General features: G+C 40.6%; 1 protein-coding gene across 2 annotated transcripts; it reads left to right on the top strand.

Annotated features, from left to right (window-relative positions):
* The first annotated feature begins 726 nt into the window (after positions 1–726).
* On the top strand, positions 727–9,638 carry hemgn (hemogen). Of its 2 annotated transcripts, none has more exons than XM_067983497.1 (4): positions 727–896; positions 5,592–5,682; positions 7,637–7,869; positions 8,251–9,638. In XM_067983497.1, exons 1-4 carry the CDS (start codon positions 848–850, stop codon positions 8,364–8,366), a joined length of 489 nt encoding a protein of 162 aa, XP_067839598.1. In that variant the 5' UTR covers positions 727–847; the 3' UTR covers positions 8,367–9,638. The 2 variants fall into 2 exon arrangements, with proteins under 2 accessions (XP_067839598.1, XP_067839599.1); XM_067983498.1 differs by having other exon boundaries at positions 731–896; positions 5,592–5,670.
* Positions 9,639–22,402: the final 12,764 nt, after the last annotated feature.

Here is a 22,402-nt window from a genome sequence, read left to right as displayed (position 1 = left end):
TAATTGGCTGTAACGCGCTTTGGAACGTCTTGAGATCGTGAAAGGCGCTATAGAAATGCTAGTCTTTCTTTTATATGTCTCACTGTTTTTCTTCAGCTTATAGAGGTAACAGGTGATAATAGCTCTTGTTAGTGTATAGGTAAATGTCTATAACTATATTGTTTGCAGTGACCATAAAATATATTGCATTGGGTTACAAGCCAGATCTTTGGTCTGCAATCAAATAGTTGAGAGTTAGTGGCCACTTGTAGTCCTAACAATGTTTTAAAAACCCTGAATTTGTTAGTGAAATGTGCAGTAACGTATAGCCGTAAGTAAAGTCACTTTTGCTTTGTTTTTTAATACTTTATTGTAAATTTTCAAAGGAAAAGAAACAACATAAAATAAAATCAACAACTACTTAACGAAAAGCAAACCAACAATCAAGCAATTATTATTTTAAATTTTGTAAGCAAAAGTCTCAGAACAAATCTAGTTCCTAGCAGACAAACTTATATAAGGGCTACAATACATGGATTATTGTGCAGTAAATATACATGGATTAATGTACTATCGGGGAACTCCGTCTAAAAACAGTTTTTTTTTGGCAGGCATTTTTTTCACATTCATTTAATTTTAATGTCCGTCGTGGGGCACTAGAATAAACCTTCATCATGTGATTGAAAAAACATTATTATTGGATGCTGCGAAGATCCCCTCTTGTACACGTTAGATAACGATGCCTGTGTGGGTGTCAACTCTGAAACCGCCTAATCTATTTTTTTAAAAAAAGGTCATCACTACCTTATTCAAACTCTTCTACTTTGTTATTTCAAAAGGAGAAACAATTCTCAGCAGTGTGGAGAAAATGGACACTACAGAGCGGACCCAGAATACTACTGATCAGGAGATTCCAGGTAATATTCTTTTGTTAGTGACAGAAAATAACAGTAGATATTACTTCAGTAAAACAGAACGGGTATATATTGCCTCTGGATGATACATTAGCTGTTAAATGTCCCTAATGTTCAATACAGTACAAATAACACAAACTCAGCTAAACAGTTGGTTTTGCAATCTATAGAGAACACATGCAGTATGTCAATGAATAATAGTCTAGTTAATTATAGTGAGGTCTGACGTTAGAAACTAGTTTAACACTGTTCTGATAGTCTGCAATGACCCAAACTAGAAGCTAGGTGTGGATTAGTTGGTTTTAATTGACAGCATTTCTAACTCTAAAGAGTTACTATTGAATGTGGATTATAGTAGAATCCCGTTGTGTGCCACCAGTTACGATGGACAAAAAAAAATTTCACCAAATTCTCACACAATACAAGTTACATCATTTCTGATACTTCAAGGAGGAAAATTCAGTCTTAGTGATAACATTTGTACATATTGCCAAATATTTGCTTATATCAGGATTGTGCATAAATAGTACTAATTTTTTTAGTAAACTGGGTTGTGTGTAATATGAGGATCAATATTTTAAAAATAATATAAAATTAGTACTGGTGCACTAGACATTTTATTTAAAAAGTGTAGGAAACTTACTGAACTGGAATCATCTTAAACAAGGATTGAACCTTCCATAATCGATAATGCCAAATACTTAAGGGGGGGATTTTAAGTACCCAATCGGTGGAAAAGGAGTGGGGGAGCAGTTCAAATGGGGAGGCTCCAATTCCCACCCATCACCCATTTTAATGCTGATGGTTTTGATGCACATGGCACCCCGATAGTATTTAACACGCTCCTGAATGAGGTGCCCACCTCGACTGCACTGCCAGGTAAAGCTGTTGGTAAGTCAGCGAGGCCACTGAAGGTAAGTGGAAACCTTTCCTTAGCAGGATCTTTTCTTTAGTGTTCCTCCAGGCCTCACAAGGAAAGTACAGGCCTCTGCTATTCCGGACTCTTCACCTCCACTCCCCAGCCACGAGACCCTTGCAATATCTCACCCCCCTTATCCATGACTTACCTTGCTGCTGGCAGTCTACTCTGGGCTTCCCAACATTCATCGCCCACTCGCGCCTTCCTATCTCTGTGACCTCCTCCAGCCCTACAACCCTCCAAGAACTCGGTGTTTCTCCAATTCTTGCCTCTTGCGAATCCCCGATTTTCATCGCTCCACCATTGGCAGCTATGCTTTCAGCTGCCTAGGTCCTAAGCTCTGGAATTCCCTCCCTAAACCTCTTTGCCTCTCTACCTCACTCTCCTCCTTTAAGACGCTCCTTAAAACCTACCTCTTTGACCAAGCTGTTGGTCACCTGTCCTAATATCTCATGTGTCTTGGTGTCACATTTTGTTTGATAATCACTCCTATGAAGCGCCTTTGGTTGTTTTACTATGATAAAGGCACTATATAAATGCAAGTTTTTGGATTTTGTTGTTGATTGCCGAACTACAGGTGTGCATATAAATCTGCAGAATAATTAATTCTATGTATCTTAAATATATCTACAATTTTACTTTGTAAGCATACAGATATTGCTTTGCCTTTTATTATTGCTGTATTCTGTATTATTGCTGTTTACTATGTGGCTGTTTTCTGTATTTTTTGCAGTTCCTATGTTCCTTTGTTCTGTACTATTGCAATGCATTGTATGTTCTGTACTGTTGCTGTTTACTATCAAATTGCACGTATTTCTGCACTTTAAACTGGCCGTCCTTCATCAGTTTCTCTGTGACCCTAATGGTTTATGCAAGAACGAATAAACATCAACTATTCTGAGAGGTTATGCTGAAGGAAGTTTAATCATGTTCTCTTTTTAACATTTGATTTCCCTTCATTACAATGAATGTGGTAAACAAGAGAAAAGGTCACTTTTCACATCTCGCATCCTTACTAATATAGCCATAATAAAAGTGCAAAATACTAACGGAAGAACATAGAGTATAGAATGAAAAAAGATCATCCAGCCCACCCAGCGTGATACCTCCACTGCCACATCCAATTTGACTTATCACTGGTTCTGCCACTAAATTGGCTTGAATTTCCTGAATTGCACGTATGCTGAAATCACGCCAAAATTTACACCTCCGAAATTTCCTGAGAATTTTATTAGCTTACGCCAGGGTGTAAAGAACGATGTAAAACAAGCGGAAATCACCATAAAGATTCGGGGCCCGAGGAAAGCGTGGAACATGTGCTATCTTCCTTCTTTAGATCCCTCTTTATCTTATTGATGTCATGAAATTTAAAGTTTGAAGCCATCAAACCATTATTGATGCACATTATGCACAGCATGCATACAAAAATGCAATTGAGGAAGCTTTTCTCTTTTTAATGTAACAGATTCTGGTGCCATAAAAAAAGCATTCAAAGATATAGAAAATACAGTACAGGTCTCAGTAAAGAGAAATAAAAAAAACCTTATAAAGCACCAGAAATCGTCATTTACATTGAAATACATTGAAGTTACAACATGGGATCAGGCCATTTGGCCCGACAGTGTCAGTGTTCACCCTCCATGTAATTAGAATAATTTACGCATCCTAATATCCCTTCTTCGGGTCCTGCTGCGCCTAAAATTTTGGATGTAAGTTCATGCCCATTCAGAAGTACCATAAATGCAGGAAACTTGTGTTATCTGGTCTACTGCATAGGGGCAGAACTATGTTAATGAGCCAAGTGGGGTTCCAGCAGAACTAATTTGGGAGCGGTGCAAATGACCGAGGAAATGGACATGTAGCGATGTTTTGGCATAAATCGGTTATGTGCAAATTTCCTCGGAAAATAAAATGGTGCAACTCCGCACATTATACTGAAACTTTCCAGGAAATTTCTGTGTAATCTGAAAATTTATAAAATCCTCATCTAAAGGAACCTGAACTTCCCTGGACCTGCCAGGGTTAAAATTGGGATCCTATTAATGTAAATAAAATTCAATGTTATTCAAAGAAAAGTCATGTATATTACAGAGATCATAAATAATGTGACCAAGGAATGTATCAATAAATACATTATTTTTGTAAAATGAAGTCCTCTCTTACCAAAATAATTTTCATAGGGTGCTTGTTGTTGGACAATGACAAGCTACATGTAAAATATGTTGAAGGATCTGGCCTCACGCCACCAATAGCACTTTGAGGCAATTATCTAAAAAAAAATCAGCTTCAAAAGTGTTGCCAAACCCATATTTCAATTCATACTAGTATCACCCCATCTGGCGCAAGTGGAGTTGACTGCATCAGCTATGGCCATACCGGCTCCAACTGCAGAGTTAACTTGCTACTGGCTGACACCAATAGCTATGCACTTATGGGAACTCCACTGCTTCTTATTATGGTTGGACATGGAATTTTCTTCATCAGTTAGGCCTTTTGTGTTGATTGGCACAGAGGAGCCATTGATGGTAAACATAGGGGGTGAATTACCCTGGAGCTTCTCCCACTTCGCCATCATAACTTTGGCAGAAACCCTGTTTGCACACGTTAATGCATTTATTCTGCCGAATTTATGGTGGTGGAGTGGGAGAAGCATCGAGGAAATTCACCCCCACCAAATGATCAGTAACATTAAATGCAAGAGAGAACCAGTAAACCTTGAACACCATAAAGTCTCAGTCTCTCCTTTCCCATAACTGAAACTGCCTTGGCAAATTCCAGACCCATGATAAAGGGATCCTTAGTTCACTTTGGTTGACTACAGCTCCGGGACTGTACCAGTGCCAAGTTATATGGTGTCCTGTAAGAGGGTGAGCTTCTGAGCTGCAGAGGAGTAGGGTATTCTTGATTTCACTTTATGTATGATGTCCTTCTTCTCCAACATTATTGGACAGTCCTCATTTTATTCCTAAAACTGCTGGGATTTCAGATTTCAGAACCCAGAGAAGCCGCAGGTAGAACCACCACACCACCTGTTGATTGGCAGAACCTCACATCTTGAGACATGACTCCATCAACTCTTTGATTTGCGAGCTCTGCATTAACGTTGCATTGCATTGCCTTCCTTAAGGAATTTTAACTAGGCTTTCTAAAAAGAAAGCTCTTCCATAGTACTCACTTTCAGATCCATTTTCACTAAAGATGTTAGAAATTAAATACAAACTACCATTTGGACCAATGAGACATCTAAATATCTTCATATCTTTAAAGATATCCATATTATTTTTCTCATTTCCCCTGCACTCATGAAGAAATGAGCAGCTCATGCTCTGGTTATGTGTAATATACTTATTCTTCTGTTTCTTTGTGATCTCACATTCTAGTCATGCACTTTCTTTTCTTCATGCATATGTTAAATGGAACATGATAATAACAAGGCAATCAAATTATATTGAAGCAGCTTCTAGAAAACAGGATTTCACAGCTGTATTGAAGCATTAACAATTCTAATTCCCAATTGACATCAGAAAAATACCCACAAAACTACAGATATAAAATCAAGCATAAATATGGGGTTTCATAAAGAGAAAGGTAGATCATTAGATTTGTAGTGATAAGCTAGCATGATAACAGAATGGCAAGGGTAATTTCTAACTTCACAAGTTTCAGTTCTACAAATGTTAGAAAATACTTGAGAAAGATACAGCATATTAAACTAGAGGAACGGTTATGAGAATAAGAAAATTTATAATACATGAAGAGTTTATTTCTTTTGCCACTAGGAGTTCTTCCACATCGTTTGAGAGATCGTGAAAAGCTCAGGAAAAGGAAGCTGGAAGCACAAGAGAAGAAAACCTCAGTGTGGGTGATTAAGTAAGACGTGATATAGTAACAGTGAGATAGGAGGATGATTTACAGACAGCCCAAGTTAATGGGACGCAAGTCTACTCTCTCTGATGGCTGTAAGCGTCCTATGTAAAAATGAATCTCAGACAATTCCTGATGGGTTGAGTTCACAACCCAAAACTGGTCCTAACTGGACACTAGTGGGATTCATGGATGAATTTGTAGTGGCCAAAAATTGTAGTTATTCTGGTCTCTTAGCTGCTTCTATTGCTCTGTCCTTCCTGAACACAGTTTTAATAATACTTATATTCAACCAGGCTTCTCTTCTTATCATAGTAAAACAAGGGTGAAAAAAGTCTTTTACCCCCTAAAAAAATGCATGCAAGTACCCTTCCACTTAAAGGGAGGGCAAGTAGCAAGAGATGTTTTTTAACCATTGTATCCATCTTTTATCGGAGTGTCTATTGACACCACTGTATCAGCCAATAAGGCGGAGGCTGGGCAGGACTTACAGCAGGGAGGACACACAGCTAAACAAGTGTATTTTAAAGCAAACAAAGTTTATTTACTCAGCATTTAGCAAAGCGCCACTATATGCAGCCATGTTTTATCCCTTCATGATGGCTAAACCTGCTGGTGGTACAAAAGGGGTGGATTCACAAACAGAAGATGAGGTCTCTGAATGCTTAGACTTGGATTCTAGATCCAGGTTTGAGGATATGCAAGCTATAAAAGCAAATTTACACACTCTTTTAAACATTGAAGTTAGAGCACTATGACAGAGGTCCTTGGTTAAAAAATATGTTAATGCCTTTCATAACCTATAGCTTTTGAAAGTTGTTGCTGATTTTCAAGAGCTGTGACTCCACAGAGATATTTACAACATCTTTTATTTTTAAGCAAGGACATCTGACAGAGTTATTTTTCACTTGTGGAAATGCATGTTGTAATTGTTTTATTCAGAATTGTGAAGATATTCCATTGAAAGACAGTTACATTACTTATCCAATTTAATATTTTTATATCTTTCTCTTGACACATAACAGACTTGTGTGAAAATAGTTCATGGCTGTTTAACTTTTTTCTAAAGTAACCAGAAAAGGGAGGAGATTACATATCCTGGCAATATAGATAAAAGTATGAAGGACCCTCAAACAAAATTTGTAATCCAAAGTCTGCAAAGACATCAAATAAATTACAAAATGAAATGTACATAATACAAACCAGAGACATTTTATCTAAACAAATATTCATTTTATTTTGTTTGCATTTTTCCTAATGTGCTTTGATTATGTTTCTATCACCCATTCCATTCCCAATTATAAGCTTCACTACATAGTGTAAACTGTGTTGAGAGGCAGAAAAGATCTCCAAACACTGATGTTTGCTGAAGCTTTGTGGAGTGTTATTCATCTGGAATATTTTTGTAGCACGAATTAGTTTAAAAGAATCAATTCTGCTTCTGTTTATTAATGAAAGTAAGTAAAATGTCTTCCAACCTTATGTATAGTAAGGTTACCAAGTTAATCAGCAGCACTGTCTAACACTTGAGATATAGATGCTTGCCTTTCTGTCTGGATATTGAGATCTTTGTTTTGTGTTTTAGTGCTCCCATTATACTAAGATTTTGCTTTTATAGATATTCTCTCTAATATGAAGATTTCTACTGCTCGTGTAACCTCAGCATTTTAAAATAAAAGATCTCCTAATATAGAATAGGAGTAGGCCATTCAGCCCCTGTTCCGCTATTCAATTAGATCATAGCGTTTCTGTATCTTAATTCCATCTATCTGACTTGGTTCCGTAACCCTTAATACCCTTGCCGAACAAAAATCTATCAAATCTTTTCTAATTGTTGGTAACAAGTTTTTCCTAGTGTTTGTTAAAAAAAAACTATCTTTAACTACTTCATCTGTGCCCTATTTAGTATATCAAGATTTCACCAGCTTCAAAATTGATTTTATATCACATTGATTCACAGGGAGGAATCTAAGAGAAAAAGAGGAAGAAAAGGAAAGGCAAGTGGAACAAGTAGAAAGCATGCTAAAAACCCTGAACACGAGCCTGAACCTAGCTCAGAACCAGTGCCTCTACAAGAGCACGATGAGACCAAAGACAAACCAGTTCATGCTGATCCTGAAAGCAAGAGGCCTGAACCACTGGAGGAAAGTGCAAATCTTTCAATAACTGGGGAGACTCCCACTACTTCGACAGGTACTCAACATGTCCAGTTATGAGTTGGTCTGTTTACTGCCAAAGATTCATAGTCTAATTTGAGGCAGTAAAACTACACTCAACTGTTGTTATGTCACACCAACTACTCACTGCACTTTGCAAGTAATTCACTGTGTAAAATGTGACTGCCTCTTAGAACTTACAGGTCTGTGGACCTTTTAGGATCATTTAGTAAAATTTATAGAATAAAACTTATTTAATGTGGTGGACTGTACATCTCCTGAAATATTTATAGTAATGTCTTACAAGAATCAACTAAACAATTTGAAATTCCTATAACATTTTTTTTTAGTAGGGAGATTATTGTACTGTACCTAGGCGATAAGATTAAAATCCTGCATTTTTCCCCCTTTATTCTAGATGAGGCCGGAGAAACAAAGTCACCTGGTGCGGAAATACTAGAGATTCTGGAACTCCAAGCAGAATGTGTGCCAGGGGAAAATGCACCATTTGAAGAACATCCACTATACTTGTAAAACATCAACATATTTGAACTTCATAGAATTCCTCAGGTTTTCTCTGACAATTGTTATTACACTGGAGAGATAATGATAGTACTCTTCCTTATCATCACTGGCAAAAGCACCCATTATTGCAGGTGCAAACTCACATCCTGTCACTACATGGTACAACACATTAGAGCTCCAATGCACTTTTGACATCCTTCTTTTGTTTTTCTAGATGTAGCAACACCTAATGTGCTATATAGTGGCGGGGTGTGAAATTGCCCCCTGCAATCTTCCACTCATTTACGATACACGGCACAGGGAAACCCAAGAAAGGAAAAGGGGAGCATTTTTAAAGAAGGAAACTCAACCTGCAGACAGGAAAATTACATAGAATTTACAGCAAAGAAACAGGCCATTCAACTCAACTGGTCTGTGCCAGTGTTTATGCTCCACACGAGCCTCCTCCCACCCCTCTTCATCTCACCCTATCAGCACATCCTTCTATTCCTTTCTCCCTCATGTACTTATCTAGCTTCCCCTTAAATGCATCTATGCTATTCATCTCAACCACTCCAATTGGTAGCGAGTTCCACATTCTCACCACTCTCTGGGTAAATAATTTTCTCCTGAATTCTTTATTGGATTTATTGGTGAGAAGGACAAATGGATAACAAATGTAGACAGCTCCGTTTTACACTTCTCATTTCCTGATGTACTCGTTGGCTGATCTTCATCTGTTGGGAAAGTTCATATTCAAATACTTACATTTACTCTCAACATACCCAAGTCTATTTACAAGCAAGTCTATCCGGCATAACAATCTTTATGGAATAGAAACATTGCCAAATTTTAGATTTTATCCAAAAATTCTCTGATTCATCAATAAATTCTGAAACTTGGGATTTTTTTTTCTCTCAAGGAAGTAGGATCAGCTTGGATGCATGACACAGTTTGAAATGACACTGACAGTTCAACTTCCTAGATAGAGCCCAATTACAAAGCTGTAGGATGGGATTAGAATTATTATAGTGAAAATATAGAACTGAGGTGTAACAATCGTATCAGCAACTGCTAGTGTCTCTCTCCATGATAACATTCCAGGATTGTCATTAAATGCTTAATTAGACAACTGAGGTTCCCTGTTACCTTTGCAAATTTCACCAAATGATTTCTGTTCTTGGTGTGACTTTAGGACAATGTGATAGTTTTGTACTGTGTAATGGACATAAGAAGAAAGAAAAACTAACTTTAAAAAGATGTGAAACAATTCAGAAAATAAAGGAATAATTTACCCCTGTGTTTCAATGGATTGTTAAAGGTTGTCCCACAGCAAAATTTCACACTTAGACTTTTCTTATTGAAATGTGTACATCAAGGTACCTACTTCCCTTTGTCAGCTTGGAACATCTGGGCAGATATCTTTATTGGTGATATAACTGATATATTCTACACCTGTAAATGGAAGCCTTTTTTTGCAGTCATATTGTGCATCAGCTGCAAAAATCTGCTACATTAGATATTATATAACAGTGACTGCATTTTAAACATAATCCATTGGTTGCAAAGTGCTTTGAGATATCTTGAGAAAATGAAAAATGCTTTATAAGTGCAAGTTGCTGTTGATACTGGGCAATCAGTCCAATTTGAATAACTGCACCACATGGACACAAGACGTGAACTATAAACAAGACCTGAATAGGGTCCCCACCTTTGGCCAAGTTCAAACCCAGACAAACAGGATCATGATCTAAGCCTAACACTTCTCTCACTACCGAGTGACTTAGTGCCTTTCCTATTTCTAAAACTTCTGTTCTTAACCAATGCCTCCATTTCAGAAAACACTATTAAAAAAGATTCAGAAGCTACCACTCCATTTGGACACAAACCACTACTTCCTTACAAAGTGGGGACCTGTGGGCCTGAATTATTTAATTCTTCAGTATGAATCACATTGTTTCTGAAATTCAGAATCCTAATTTCCAAACACACAATGTCTATTTACTTATGAAGGATTTGGTTAATTGAAACAGTGACTAAAAAGGGATATTTAGCAAACAGGTAGTGTCACCTGTCCAGTTTTGGACAGGCTAATCCAGTTTTTGAGTAACAGATCCAAAAAAAATCTCGAATGAAAAAGGGTCACAAAAAGTCACACCGTCAAAATAGAAGTTCACCTTCTCCAGCCACTTTCTCATCCTACAGTGTAGGAAACGTGATTGCTTCTGTATTGTCATTAGGAAAAAAACATTTTTTAACACATTTTATTTTGGGGTCCCTGCCTCAACAAACAATTATACAAACTAGGGATTGTGACATTGGTAATCAAATACATTTTGACCCCATATTACTAAACATATAGGAACATAGGAACAGGAGTAGGCCATTCAGCCCCTCAAGCCTTTTCCACCATTTAAATAGATCATGGCTGATCTGTATCTTAACTTCATCTACCTGTATCTTAATTTCATCTACCTGCCTTGGTTCCATAACCCTTAATACCTTTGTCTAGCAAAAATCTATCAATCTCATTTTTAAAATTTTTAATTGACCCCCAGCCGCAACAGCTTTTTGGGGGAGAGAGTTCCAGATTTCCGCTATCCTTTGTGTGAAGAAGTGCTTCCTGACATCACCCCTGAATGGCCCAGCTCTAATTTTAAGGTTATGCCCCTTGTTCTGGACACCCCCACCAGAGGAAATAGTTTCTCTCTATCTACCCTATCAACTCCTTTAATCATCTTAAACACCTCAATTATATGTATAGATGAACTTTCAAATTTTTATATTCACCTAAAATAATTACTGTGCATTGAGGATAGTTAGCAGCAGGTGTGCAAGGTGTTAACTGTTCTTCAAAAAAAGCTGTTAATAGCTGCCATATGGCTGCCCGTTGTTATCACATATGAAACACTGCAGAATGCTCTCCTGTTACCAGAGCAACAACCATGAATCCTTGGGATAATCTTTATCAGTAATTCAGAGGGAGGATCCTATTACACAGCAAGATCTGACAGACAACATGGTGCATACATCTTGTTATCTACTTACACCACTCAGTTTGCACAAGAAATTCACAAGTCATTTCTAATACTAGGAACTACAAGCCCTAAAAGTAGACATATTAAATGAAAATAGTTGTAGACAAAGAGAATATTGAATAAAAATATTAATACATTTCTGTTTTGAAAAATCTGAGCTGCATTGTATTACCGAAGAATTTAATCAGATGAGATAAGATTAATGTGAGTTAGGATATAAACCCAAAGTACTGAAAGTGCCGAAAGTATTACAGCACACATTCAATAATGCTGGATAAATCAGTGTTTGCTGATAATGAAAGGATAACGTGTGTTTTCTTTGATGGGAGGCCACGCTCAAGAATCTGCTGATCAAGTGATGAAGAGGTAAAATTATACATATAAAATTATAAAATTGGGGCCATAAATATAAGATAGTCACTAATAAATCCAATAGGGAATTCAGGAGGAACTTCTTTACCCAGAGAATGGTTAGAATGTGGAACTTGCTACCGCAAGGAGTGGTTGAGGCAAACAGCAGAGATGCATTTAAGGGGAAGCTAGATAAGCACACGAGTGAGAAACGAATAGAAGGATATGCTGATAGGGTTAGATGAAGTAGGGTGGGAGGAGGCTCGTGTGGAGCATAAACACCAGCATAGACCTATTGGGCTGAATGGCCTGTTTTGGTGCTGTAAATTCAACATAATTCTATGTAATATTTACTTCATAATTTGTGAAAAATATTTCAATATGTGAATCTAAAGCTGTGTGTAAACGAATAGAGATCCAATTGTAATAATTTCAAGATGTTGATGTTTAGATAAAGTTTGCAACAACTGAGCGCATTACAGCATTTTACAAAATCTAATTCTTTTGCTAGTTTTCACAAAGCCCAGTATGTATACATATATAAATAGTAATCCAGTCACAATATTGTTAAAGTGTATTAAAACAATGGGACTGTTAATACACGATTTTCAATAGTGAAAGGTTTCTAATCTCTTCATGTCTGCCACAGCTCCCTGTTGCTGGTGCAGATGATAGCACATGGGCTACATAACTATTTTTTAAGGTTCTGCGTCACAATATGCTGTAGCTATCAGAAAAAAATAGCAAAATTGATATTACTGGACACTCCCCAGAGTAGGACAATTACTAACTTCTCCATTTCAGTATCTCCTCCCCTTTTCCTCTCTCACTGGTTGACTTGTTGAAAAAATTATGAAATATATCATGCAAATATTTGTCCAGACTATTTTTGAAAACAATAAATTGTCAAAAAAGAACAAGGCTGACACTCCAGCACTGAGGGAGTGCTGCAGTGTCGGAGGTGCCGTCTTTCAAATGAGAAGTTAAACCGAGGCCCCATCTGCCCTCTCAGGTGGATGTAAAAGATTCCATGAAGAAGAGCGGGGGAATTCTCCCCGATGTCCTGGCCAATGTTTATTTCTCAACCAACATCACTAAAACAGATTATCTGGTTATTATCACATTGCTATTTGTGGGATCTTGCTGTGTGCAAATTGGTTGCGGAGTTTCTTACGTTACAACAGTGACCACACTTCAAAAGTATGTCATTGGCTGCAAAGCACCTTGGGACGTCCTGAGGTCGTGAAAGGCACTATATAAATGCATGTCTTTCTTTTCTTTCTTTAGCACTTTTCCAATTTTTTCTCCTTTTCTGAAAGTGCTGAATTGTGCACAGGGATTACATTTCTTTTTAGTTACATGTGAAATGGTAACTGTCTGTTTTAATTGGGAGGAAACAGACTGGAAGAGATAGTGGGACTGGAATGAATGGTGCAGTGGTGTTGAGCCATGGAATGTGGCCAAATATTGATTTAATCCTCCCACACAGTTCCTGATGTGAGCTGCACTGATTGGGGAAGCAGTGAGTGAATGCCATGGTGTCTCACTAAAGAGGGATAGGGAAATAAATAATCAGAGAGGAGAGTCACGCATGGTAGTTCCTAATGCCTCTTTGTAGGAGGCTACAGGGAACATTGGTGACAGTTTAAGAACAGCTTATCCGGCCTTTATCTAGTTCAGGCAAATTGAAGATGGGATAATTTACAAGAAAACTTACATAAAAACAAAGCAAGCAGAAGTGCTGAAAACCAATGACCATTTAATAATTTATTTTAGTCTGGTTCTGTGGTAGGAACTTGTACAGAATCAACCTCAGAGGAAAGTCAGACTGCAGCCAAAGGCTTTCAAGGCAGTCTCACTTATATTCAATTGTTAGGTAACTCCATGAAATTCTGCAATATGATATTACTTCATGAAGGAGAGTGGGTGGTTCCTCACCAGTGGTCAACAGATTGACTGCAGAAACAAACCTGCTTAGCTAATTGTTGCAGGATGTGCTGTAACTCAACAGTATTATGCTGTTATGATGCAGCCTGCACAATGACTGCCTCCAGTTCAATGTAGCATATCAGAGCAGTACTGTCTCTGGGTATGGGGAGGGTGAGATGAGGCTCCCCCTCTGGAAAATTGTGGCTGGTGTCCTGTTTCCAGCTTTACAGACAGAGCTGATATCCTGTCTTTTCAGAGGTGGCCCTCTGCAGGTTTGACTCTGTAGGTGCCTCCCTCTCCATTTCACACAAAGAAAAGAACTTGTACTTATTTAGCACCTTTCACAACCTCGGGATGTCCCACTGTGCTTTACAGTCAATTAAATATCTTTTGAAGTACAGTCACTGTTGTAATGTAGGGAAATGTGGCAGCCAATTTGCACACAGCATGGTCTCACAAACAGCAATGAGATAAATAACCAGATCATCTGCTGATATGGTATTTATCTACTTACTTTACAGTGGTAAATATCTTCTATTTATGTATAATTATGCTGTCAGCTCCTTATTGTGTTGCTACTCTTAAATGTAGCTCAACGGTGTAATACAATTTTATACCAATTAATATTTTTTCTGGCAGTAACTGCTAAAATATTCTTACTTGGGATAGACAAGTGACCTCCAGTGTACTCTCACAATTTTCTTCAGACACATAGGGGTTGATTATCACTGCCTTCGCCTGGCTTTAATGGGGTGGTGACAGCCTCAAAATGGGGGCACTAGCCTCACCGCCCCTTTAGCACTGGCAATTTTGAAAGGGGCCTATCGTGGAGTGTCCAAAGCACTCGCCTGTTTCAGGCGATCAACTCCTGTTAATATGGAAATCGGGATCCTTTGTCTCATACAGGACATATTTGCCATTTCCGGTCGAAAACGGGCGACGGAACTGAGCTGACCTGTCAAAGGTAAACGTCGAATTATTTTAGTGGGCCCCAGAGGAGCAGGAGTGCCCTGAACCAATGCTGTCCCCAGGACCCCCAAACCCAGCAATCATGCCCAACCCCCCCCCACCCATCCCGGCCCGATCTTGAGGGGCCTGTTTGGCACCTCACAGCTCGTCTACCAGATTTAAACGAGGCCCAAAAGTTTAAATCGACCCCATAGACATTTTCTCCATTCACTGTTGGCAAAAAAAACTTGCTAACATTTTCACTAACATTGGGAAATAGATGAAATTGTAGAAAAGATGTCAGTCGTGGCTCAGTGAGTAGCACTCTCACCTCTGAGTCGAGAGGTTGTGGGTTCAACCCCACTCCAAAGACTTGAGCACATAATCTAGGCTGACGCTCCCAGTGTCAGTACCGAGTGAGTGCTGCACAGTTGGAAGTGTTGCCTTTGGGAGGATACCTTAAACCAAGGCTCTCTGAGGTGGATGTAGAAGATCCCAAGGCCCTATTCTATGAAGAGTTCTCCCTGGTGTCCTGGCCAATATTCATCCCTCAACCAACACCTAAAAGCAGATAGGCTTGTCATTTATTTTGGTGCTGTTTGTGGGACCTTGCAGTGTGCAAATTCGCTTCCGCATTTCCTACATTACAACAGTGACTACATTCCGGGAGTACTTAATTTGCTGTAAAGCGTTTTAGAATGTCCTGAGGTCATGAAAGGCGCAACATAAATGCAAGTTTTATTTTTAACTCCCATCACACCCTTTGAAAACCAATATTTTAATGAAACTGCCATACTTGAGTTGTTCACTTTTCTATACCCTTTTGACAGCAACTTTTCAGTTCAATATTTTACAGTCAATTAGCTCTTCAAGGTCTAAAACTTTAATTCAAGGTAATATTTGTTGCCAGCTAACTCCACTCCATTAGCAGTAGTGTAGCTCCCTCCAGAGGAGTATGCAAGAACAAACACAATTGACAAAAGAACTGCAGTTTTAGGTTCTCTGTGAATATTTAGGTTAATATTTAGGTTAGTTTTCGGTTCTCTGTGAATATTTAGGTTCTCTGTGAATGCCAGTCCATCACCGGCATCTCCAATATTTAACAATGCAGTGTCTATCCAATAAGTTATCTCTTAGTATAGGTTTGTGTTTTAATTTTGTTGTTTGAATTTTGTGCTGAGCTAAGTGAGAGATTCTTGTGATGGGAATAGAACACTTCCATTTTGGACATCCACTGTCATTATCCAGCACACCTAAGTCTGGCATAACAATGGTTTGATAAAAAGCTCACATTACTCTCCACCAACAATGTGCCTCAGTCCTAACTATTAAACAGCACTACCTACTGCAGACATGGGAACCTTCATCCATCCTAGATCTACATTTTATCCCAGATTTTATTTATAAATTAGAATGAACTTTGTAATTATTTTCAGTATATTCTTCTGATCAAGGAAACATTACACACAGTGCACAGATCTGCTAAAACTCCTTGACCTCAGATGTGAGCATGTCAGGTTGGAATTTTTGAAATTACTAATCCCTTCTGGGCTGAATTCAAACCCCAAGTCCTAAAGGTGAAAGGACTCTGCGTTAACCCATTGTGGCAGATAGTTTCCAAACTCCCTCCCCTACATAGTTTTAAAAAAATATTTTAAATGGAGATCTCCATCAAACTGAGGTAGACATATTACGTAGAATTTACAGCACAGAAACAGGCTATTCGGCCCAACTGGACTGTGCTGGTGATTATGCTCCACACGAGCCTCCTCCCACCCCCCCTTCATCTAACCCTATCAGCATATCCTTCAATTCCTTTCTCATGTACTTATCTAGCTTCCCCTTAAATGCATCTATGCTATTCGCCTCAACTACTCCTTGTGGTAGTGAGTTCCACATTCTTACCACTCTTTGGGTAAAGAAAATTAGACATTTCCAATATAGGTGCTGCCACCAAGAAACTGATTGCAAACTTTTACAAATAAACAGGAAAAAAAGCTGCAAATGCTGGGAATCTAGAAAAAACACACACAACTGGTTCATCTGTATTTGTAAAGCAATTAAAAGAAAGTGATTAACATTTTGGGTGTAATCCTTCAACGCCTTTTCTCATTATGGCACTGATGGACCTGTTGTATATTTTCTGTTATTACTTCAAAGTATTTCCTTATGTGTAATAAATGGCACCACGACAAGTATAGTGTGTAGACTTAAATATGTATTCTTTATGTCTAATTTACACTTTTGAACAGTTTGTTATGAATCCGTAATTGTGTCTCGCATAGCATCTACCAACAGTTCTAATTGCATTGATTTAAACCTTCTCCCAGTAAATCTCAGGGTGAACCAAATAAATGGTTCATAGGTCTGGTTCAATATTTCTGTTGATGAAATGACTGATAGTTTATTACCGCATCATAGGGGATGCAATGACTAGTAAACAAACTTCAAGTAATAAAATATGGATAATCTGATTTCATTGAAAAGTGTTTCAAAGTTTATTTTGAAAACTGGCAGGTACCCCCGACTCATGGTCATTTGGATGTTGCAGTGTTTTATGCACTGTAACATACAATATATTATCAGAACCACTGAGCACAGTGATTATAGGCGCATTAGTTACATTTTCAGGCACAAATTGCATCATTATGTATATATTTTCATGGAAACTGTAAATCAGTGGCCATGATCACGAATAAAATTTTGTTTAACTAAGTTAATTTTGTCTCTTAGTAAAACCTAGGATACAAAGGAATATGGTAGGGAAGATGGTACAGGTTGCAGGTAGGTAGGAAGTAGGTTGTAAGAACTGGGTTTTGCAGTAGTGGGGAGTTAGGTGAGGGGAAATTTAGAAATCTAATGAGAAAAGTTAAGACAATAGAACAGTGTTGTGACTTGGGTGAAGATAAGCAGAGTGGAGCAGTAAGGGACAGAGAGTTTACCAATAATAGTGCAACAACAAGTAAGGTCAAAGCAGGAAAAAATGGTAAAAAGTCAAAATTAAAGGCTCTTTATCTGAATGCATGGAGCATTCATAACAAGATAGATGAATTAATTGCACAAATAGAGATAAATGGGTTTGACCTAATAGCCATTACAGAGACTTGGGAGTGATTTTAAACCCCAAGAACAGTTGGGTTGGGGGCGGGTGGGAGTTGAAAATAGTTGTTTTTTTGGTCGCGACCGCAACCCGGTTTATTTCCGGGATTAACGTTGGCGTGTAAAAGCACAGGCTTCCCACTGGGAATGCAAAGTCCGAAAATTTTGAGGTTGCGACCCAAAAAAACAACTATTTTCAACTCCCACCCGCCCCCAACCCACCCGTTCTTGGGGTTTAAAATCACCCCCATGGTTGCAAAATGACCAAGGTTGGGAACTAAATATTCCAGGGAACGTGACATTTAGAAAAGACAGGCAGAACGGAAAAGGAGGGGGTGTAGCTCTAATAATAAAGGATGACCTAAAGACAGTGGTGAGAAAGGATCTTGGCTCAGAAGATCAGGAAGTAGAATCAATATGGGTGGAAATTAGAAATAACAAGGAGCAGAAAACACTGGTGGGAGTAGTTTGTAGGCCCCCTAATAGTAGCGTTACCGTTGGACAGAGTATTAATCATGAAATAATGGGAGCTTGGAACAAAGGAAATGCAGTCATCATGGCGGACTTTAATCTGCATATACACTAGGCAAATCAAATTGGCAAAGGTGGTTTGGAAGACTAGTTCATGGAATGTATTCGAGACAGTTTCCTAGAGTAACACGTCATGGAACCAATCAGGGAACAGGCTATTTTAGATCTTGTATTATGCAATGAGATAGGGTTAATTAGTAATCTCACTGTAAAAGAACCTCTGGGAAAGAGTGATCATAATATGATAGAATTTCACATTGAGTTTGAAAGTAACATACTTAAGTCAGAAACTAGAGTCTTAAACTTAAATAAAGCCAATTACATAGGTATGAGGGGTGAGTTGTAAAGGTAGATTGGGAAATTAAATTAAAGGGTTTGACAGTTGAAAAGCAATGGCAAACATTTAAAGAAATATTTCAATATTCTCAACAAGTATACATTCCATTGAAAAATTAAAAACTCCACGGGAAAAGTGATCCATCCATGGCTAACTAAAGAAGTTAAAAAGAGTATTAGATTGAAAGAAGAGGCCTATAATGTTGTCCAGAAGAGTAATAAGCCTGGGGATTGGGAGAGTATTAGGAACCAGCAAAGGATGACCAAAAAATTGATAAAAAGGGAGAAAATAGAATATGAAAGTAAACTAGCAAGAAATATAAAAATGGATTGTAAGAGCTTCTACAAGTATGTAAAAAGGAGGAGAGTAGCAAAAGTAAACGTTGGCCCCTTAGAGGCTGACACAGGAGAAATTATAATGGGGAAACAGGAAAGGGTAAATGCATTAAACAAATATTTTGTATCAGTCTTCACAGTAGAAGACACAAAATGCATACCAAAAATAGTGGGGAACCAAGGGGTAAATGAGAGTGAGGAACTTAAAACAATTAATATCACTAGAGAAAAAGTACTGGACAAACTAATGGGACTAAAAGCCGACAAATCCCCTGGAACTGATGGCCTACATCCTAGTGTTCTAAAAGAGGTGGCTGCAGAGAGTGGATACATTGGTTATGATCTTCCAAAATCCTCTAGGTTCTGGAATGGTCCCAGTGGACTGGAAGGTTGCAAATGTTACCTCGCTATTCAAGAAAGGAGGTAGAGGGAAAACAGTGAACTACAGGCCAGTTAGCCTGACATCAGTGGTCGGAAAAATGCTGGAATCCACTATTAAGGGCATGGTAACAGAGCACTTAGAAAATCATAATATGATTAGGCAGAGTCAACATGGTTTTATGAAAGGGAAATTGTGTTTGACAAATTTATTCAAGTTTTTTGAGGATGTAACTAGCAGGGTAGATAAAGGGGAACCAGTGGATGTAGTATATTTGGATTTTCAAAAGGCATTCGATAAGGTGCCACATAAAAGATTGTTACACAAGGTAAGGGCTCATGGGGTTGGGGGTAATATATTAGCATGGATAGAGGATTAGTTAAAGGACAGAAAACAGAGGTTAGCAGGCTGTAACTAGTGGGGTACCGCAAGGATCAGTGCTGGGGCCTCAGCTATTTACAATCCATATTAATGACTTAGATGAAGGGACTGAGTGCAGTGTATCCAAGTTTGTTGATGATACAAAGACAGGTGGGAAAGTAAGCTGTGAAGAGGACACAAAGGGCCCGATTTTACCAGGGGTGCGGGTTCTCGGCGGGTGGTCATTCGGGCGTGTGAAAAACGCGCCGTCCGAATTGAGTGCGTTGCGCGCTCGATCGCAGGATAATTGAGGCAATTAGCCGGCAGTTATGGGTTCTCCGCTTCTCAGCTGCGCGCCGGCGGGCTGCGCATGCGCAGTGACGTCTGAGCGATGGTGGAGCTCTATTTAAAGGGGCAGTCCACCAAAGCCCCTCCAGCCACAACCAAGAGTCCAGGCAACATGGAGGAAGGCAGGGGTAAGGCTGCTCCCCGATTTACGGACCACGCCCTCCAGGTGCTGCTGGACGGGGTCCGGATGAGGAGGGAGACGCTGTTCCCGAGTGATGGAAGGAGGTGCCCTGGCTCCACCACCAAGAAGGCATGGGAGGAGGTGGCGTCGGAGGTCACCAGCAGGGGCAACACCACCCGAACTTGGATGCAGTGTCGGAAGAGATTCAATGACCTCACCAGGTCCGGGAAAGTGAGTACACTAACGCACTCTGCCTCACTCCGTCTTCCACATCACCTCAAACACCTCACAACCCCATCTCCACTGACAGCACAGCGCTCCCGCACCAATCCTCACAGCCACCCAACTATCATCCTCACAGTGCCTGCACGTACCCACCGTCCCTGTCCCCACTCGACCACTACCACACACCCCAATGCCCATACAATGGGATGGCCATGTGGCACACGCATCCTCCCATCCATCTGCCACACGCTCAACCCACTCACACCAATGCTTGAAGCGTCTCACAATGCAATCATCACTCAATAACGTTTTTGTGTTTTGCCCTCACAGGAGAAGAGTTGCAAGAACGCCCGGGAAAGGGCCCGCACCGGAGGGGGCCCGCCACACGAGGTGGCTCTGACAGACGCCGAGGTGGAGGCGTTGGAGATCAGCCATACGCTACATTGCCTGTCCGTGGCGGATGGCGAGGCTGGGTCTGGCGAAACAGCCGGTAAGGGAAAGCTGACACTCAGCACTCATGATCGCGAATGATCTTAGCATCACATGGCATATGCCGCACTGCCACATTTGGTCACATGCCTGATATTGCCCTCTGTTCTCTTGCAGGGCCGTCTGCGAGCGCCGTATCCGTTGAGGGCGATTCCTCAGAGGACATGCCGGTCTCTGAGGGTGCATCGTCACACATGAGCCAAGCATGCACCAGCGCAGATACACACACCTCGGTGGGTCCCCCCCTCAGTTAGTTGAGATTGCACATGGTGAGTCACCGCACACACGTGAGCATGAGCAGACCCTGGTGGCAGGGTCAGCCGCGGAGGGTCCGCGTCGGTGGGAGCACCCTTCTCCAGGCTTTGCTCAGCCGGACCCAGATGCTGAACCCAGGGGGCCACCAGTCAAAAGGAGAGTCGTCGAGGGGCACCAGCACATTGTCGAGGTACTGGGAGAGGTGCCACGCGCACTCTCCACAATCACACGGAGGATGGAGGAGTCCAACACCTGCATGAGGGGAATGGTGGCACAGGTGCAGGAGGGTATCGCCGAGATAGTGTCGCAGGGACGTGAAGGCATCTCTGAGATAGTGTCGCGGGTAGGTGCGGGAATGTCTGCGGTGGAGGACAGGCTAGCCTCCCTCGAGCGTCACGCACAGCTCAACAATGGGTCCATCCAGGCCCTCACAACGGCTGTTCGGATTCAGGGCGAGCAACATTCTGCCGCCATAAACAGGTTGACAGATACATTGGAGGTGGCCTTGCAAGGTCTCACACACGTCATCCAAACTGCCGTCCAGCAGGGTGGAAGGGGTGATGTGGGCCTAGGCCATGAGAGGGAAGATGGTGAACGGGGACATGGAAGTGTGGACGCTACTCAAGGTGCCCCCACGTCTCACCCGTTGCCCCCCTCTCAACCAGTGCCCGCAATAGTCCCTCCTCTCCAGGTGGCCGAGTCTGCCCCTGCACAGGTGCAGGAGGAGCAGTCTGTGGAGGTGCCCTCACGGGCACCGAAACCCAGGGGGCGTCGGCCCAAAGCATCTACCAGGTCAGGGCACGAACAGGAGCAACCTGCCACCACCTCTGCTGGAGCCACAGGGGTAGCACCACGTAGGGGTTCCAGAAAAAGAAAACCCAAGGTTCTGTGAACACACAGGGATTGCACCAGGGTGTTTGACGATTTGTTATCTTTTTATTTCTAGTCCTTGATTGGCACCACAAAATAAACTCAATTTTTCTCACCAATGCTGCCACCTCTTGTCCATTATTCTGCGGCTTGTGCAATAGGTCCCTTCCGTGCGCCTCATCATGACGACGACCACCCCGTCCCACCCATTGGGCATAATACAGTGGGTGCAGGTGTACAGGCACCACTCTTCTGTGGAGGGAGCCTGTATGGACCCTCGTCTGTGCACGTTATGATATGTGAACGCCTCACACAGTGTGATGTTAGGAGAACCGTTGGCATATGAGTGCCTCCCTGGCCTGACGAGCACGCAGGTGAGCCGGTGTTCAGCCCATGGGTCGTTCCTCCTCCTCTCGCTCGTACTCCTCCTCTTCCTCATCGTCGTCCTCAA

This window comes from Heptranchias perlo, chromosome 4 (genome assembly GCF_035084215.1).
Source record: "Heptranchias perlo isolate sHepPer1 chromosome 4, sHepPer1.hap1, whole genome shotgun sequence".
Taxonomy (NCBI): domain Eukaryota; kingdom Metazoa; phylum Chordata; class Chondrichthyes; order Hexanchiformes; family Hexanchidae; genus Heptranchias; species Heptranchias perlo.
The sequence above is the reverse complement of the archived record's forward strand: the minus strand, read 5'-3'. Positions and strand labels throughout refer to the sequence as shown.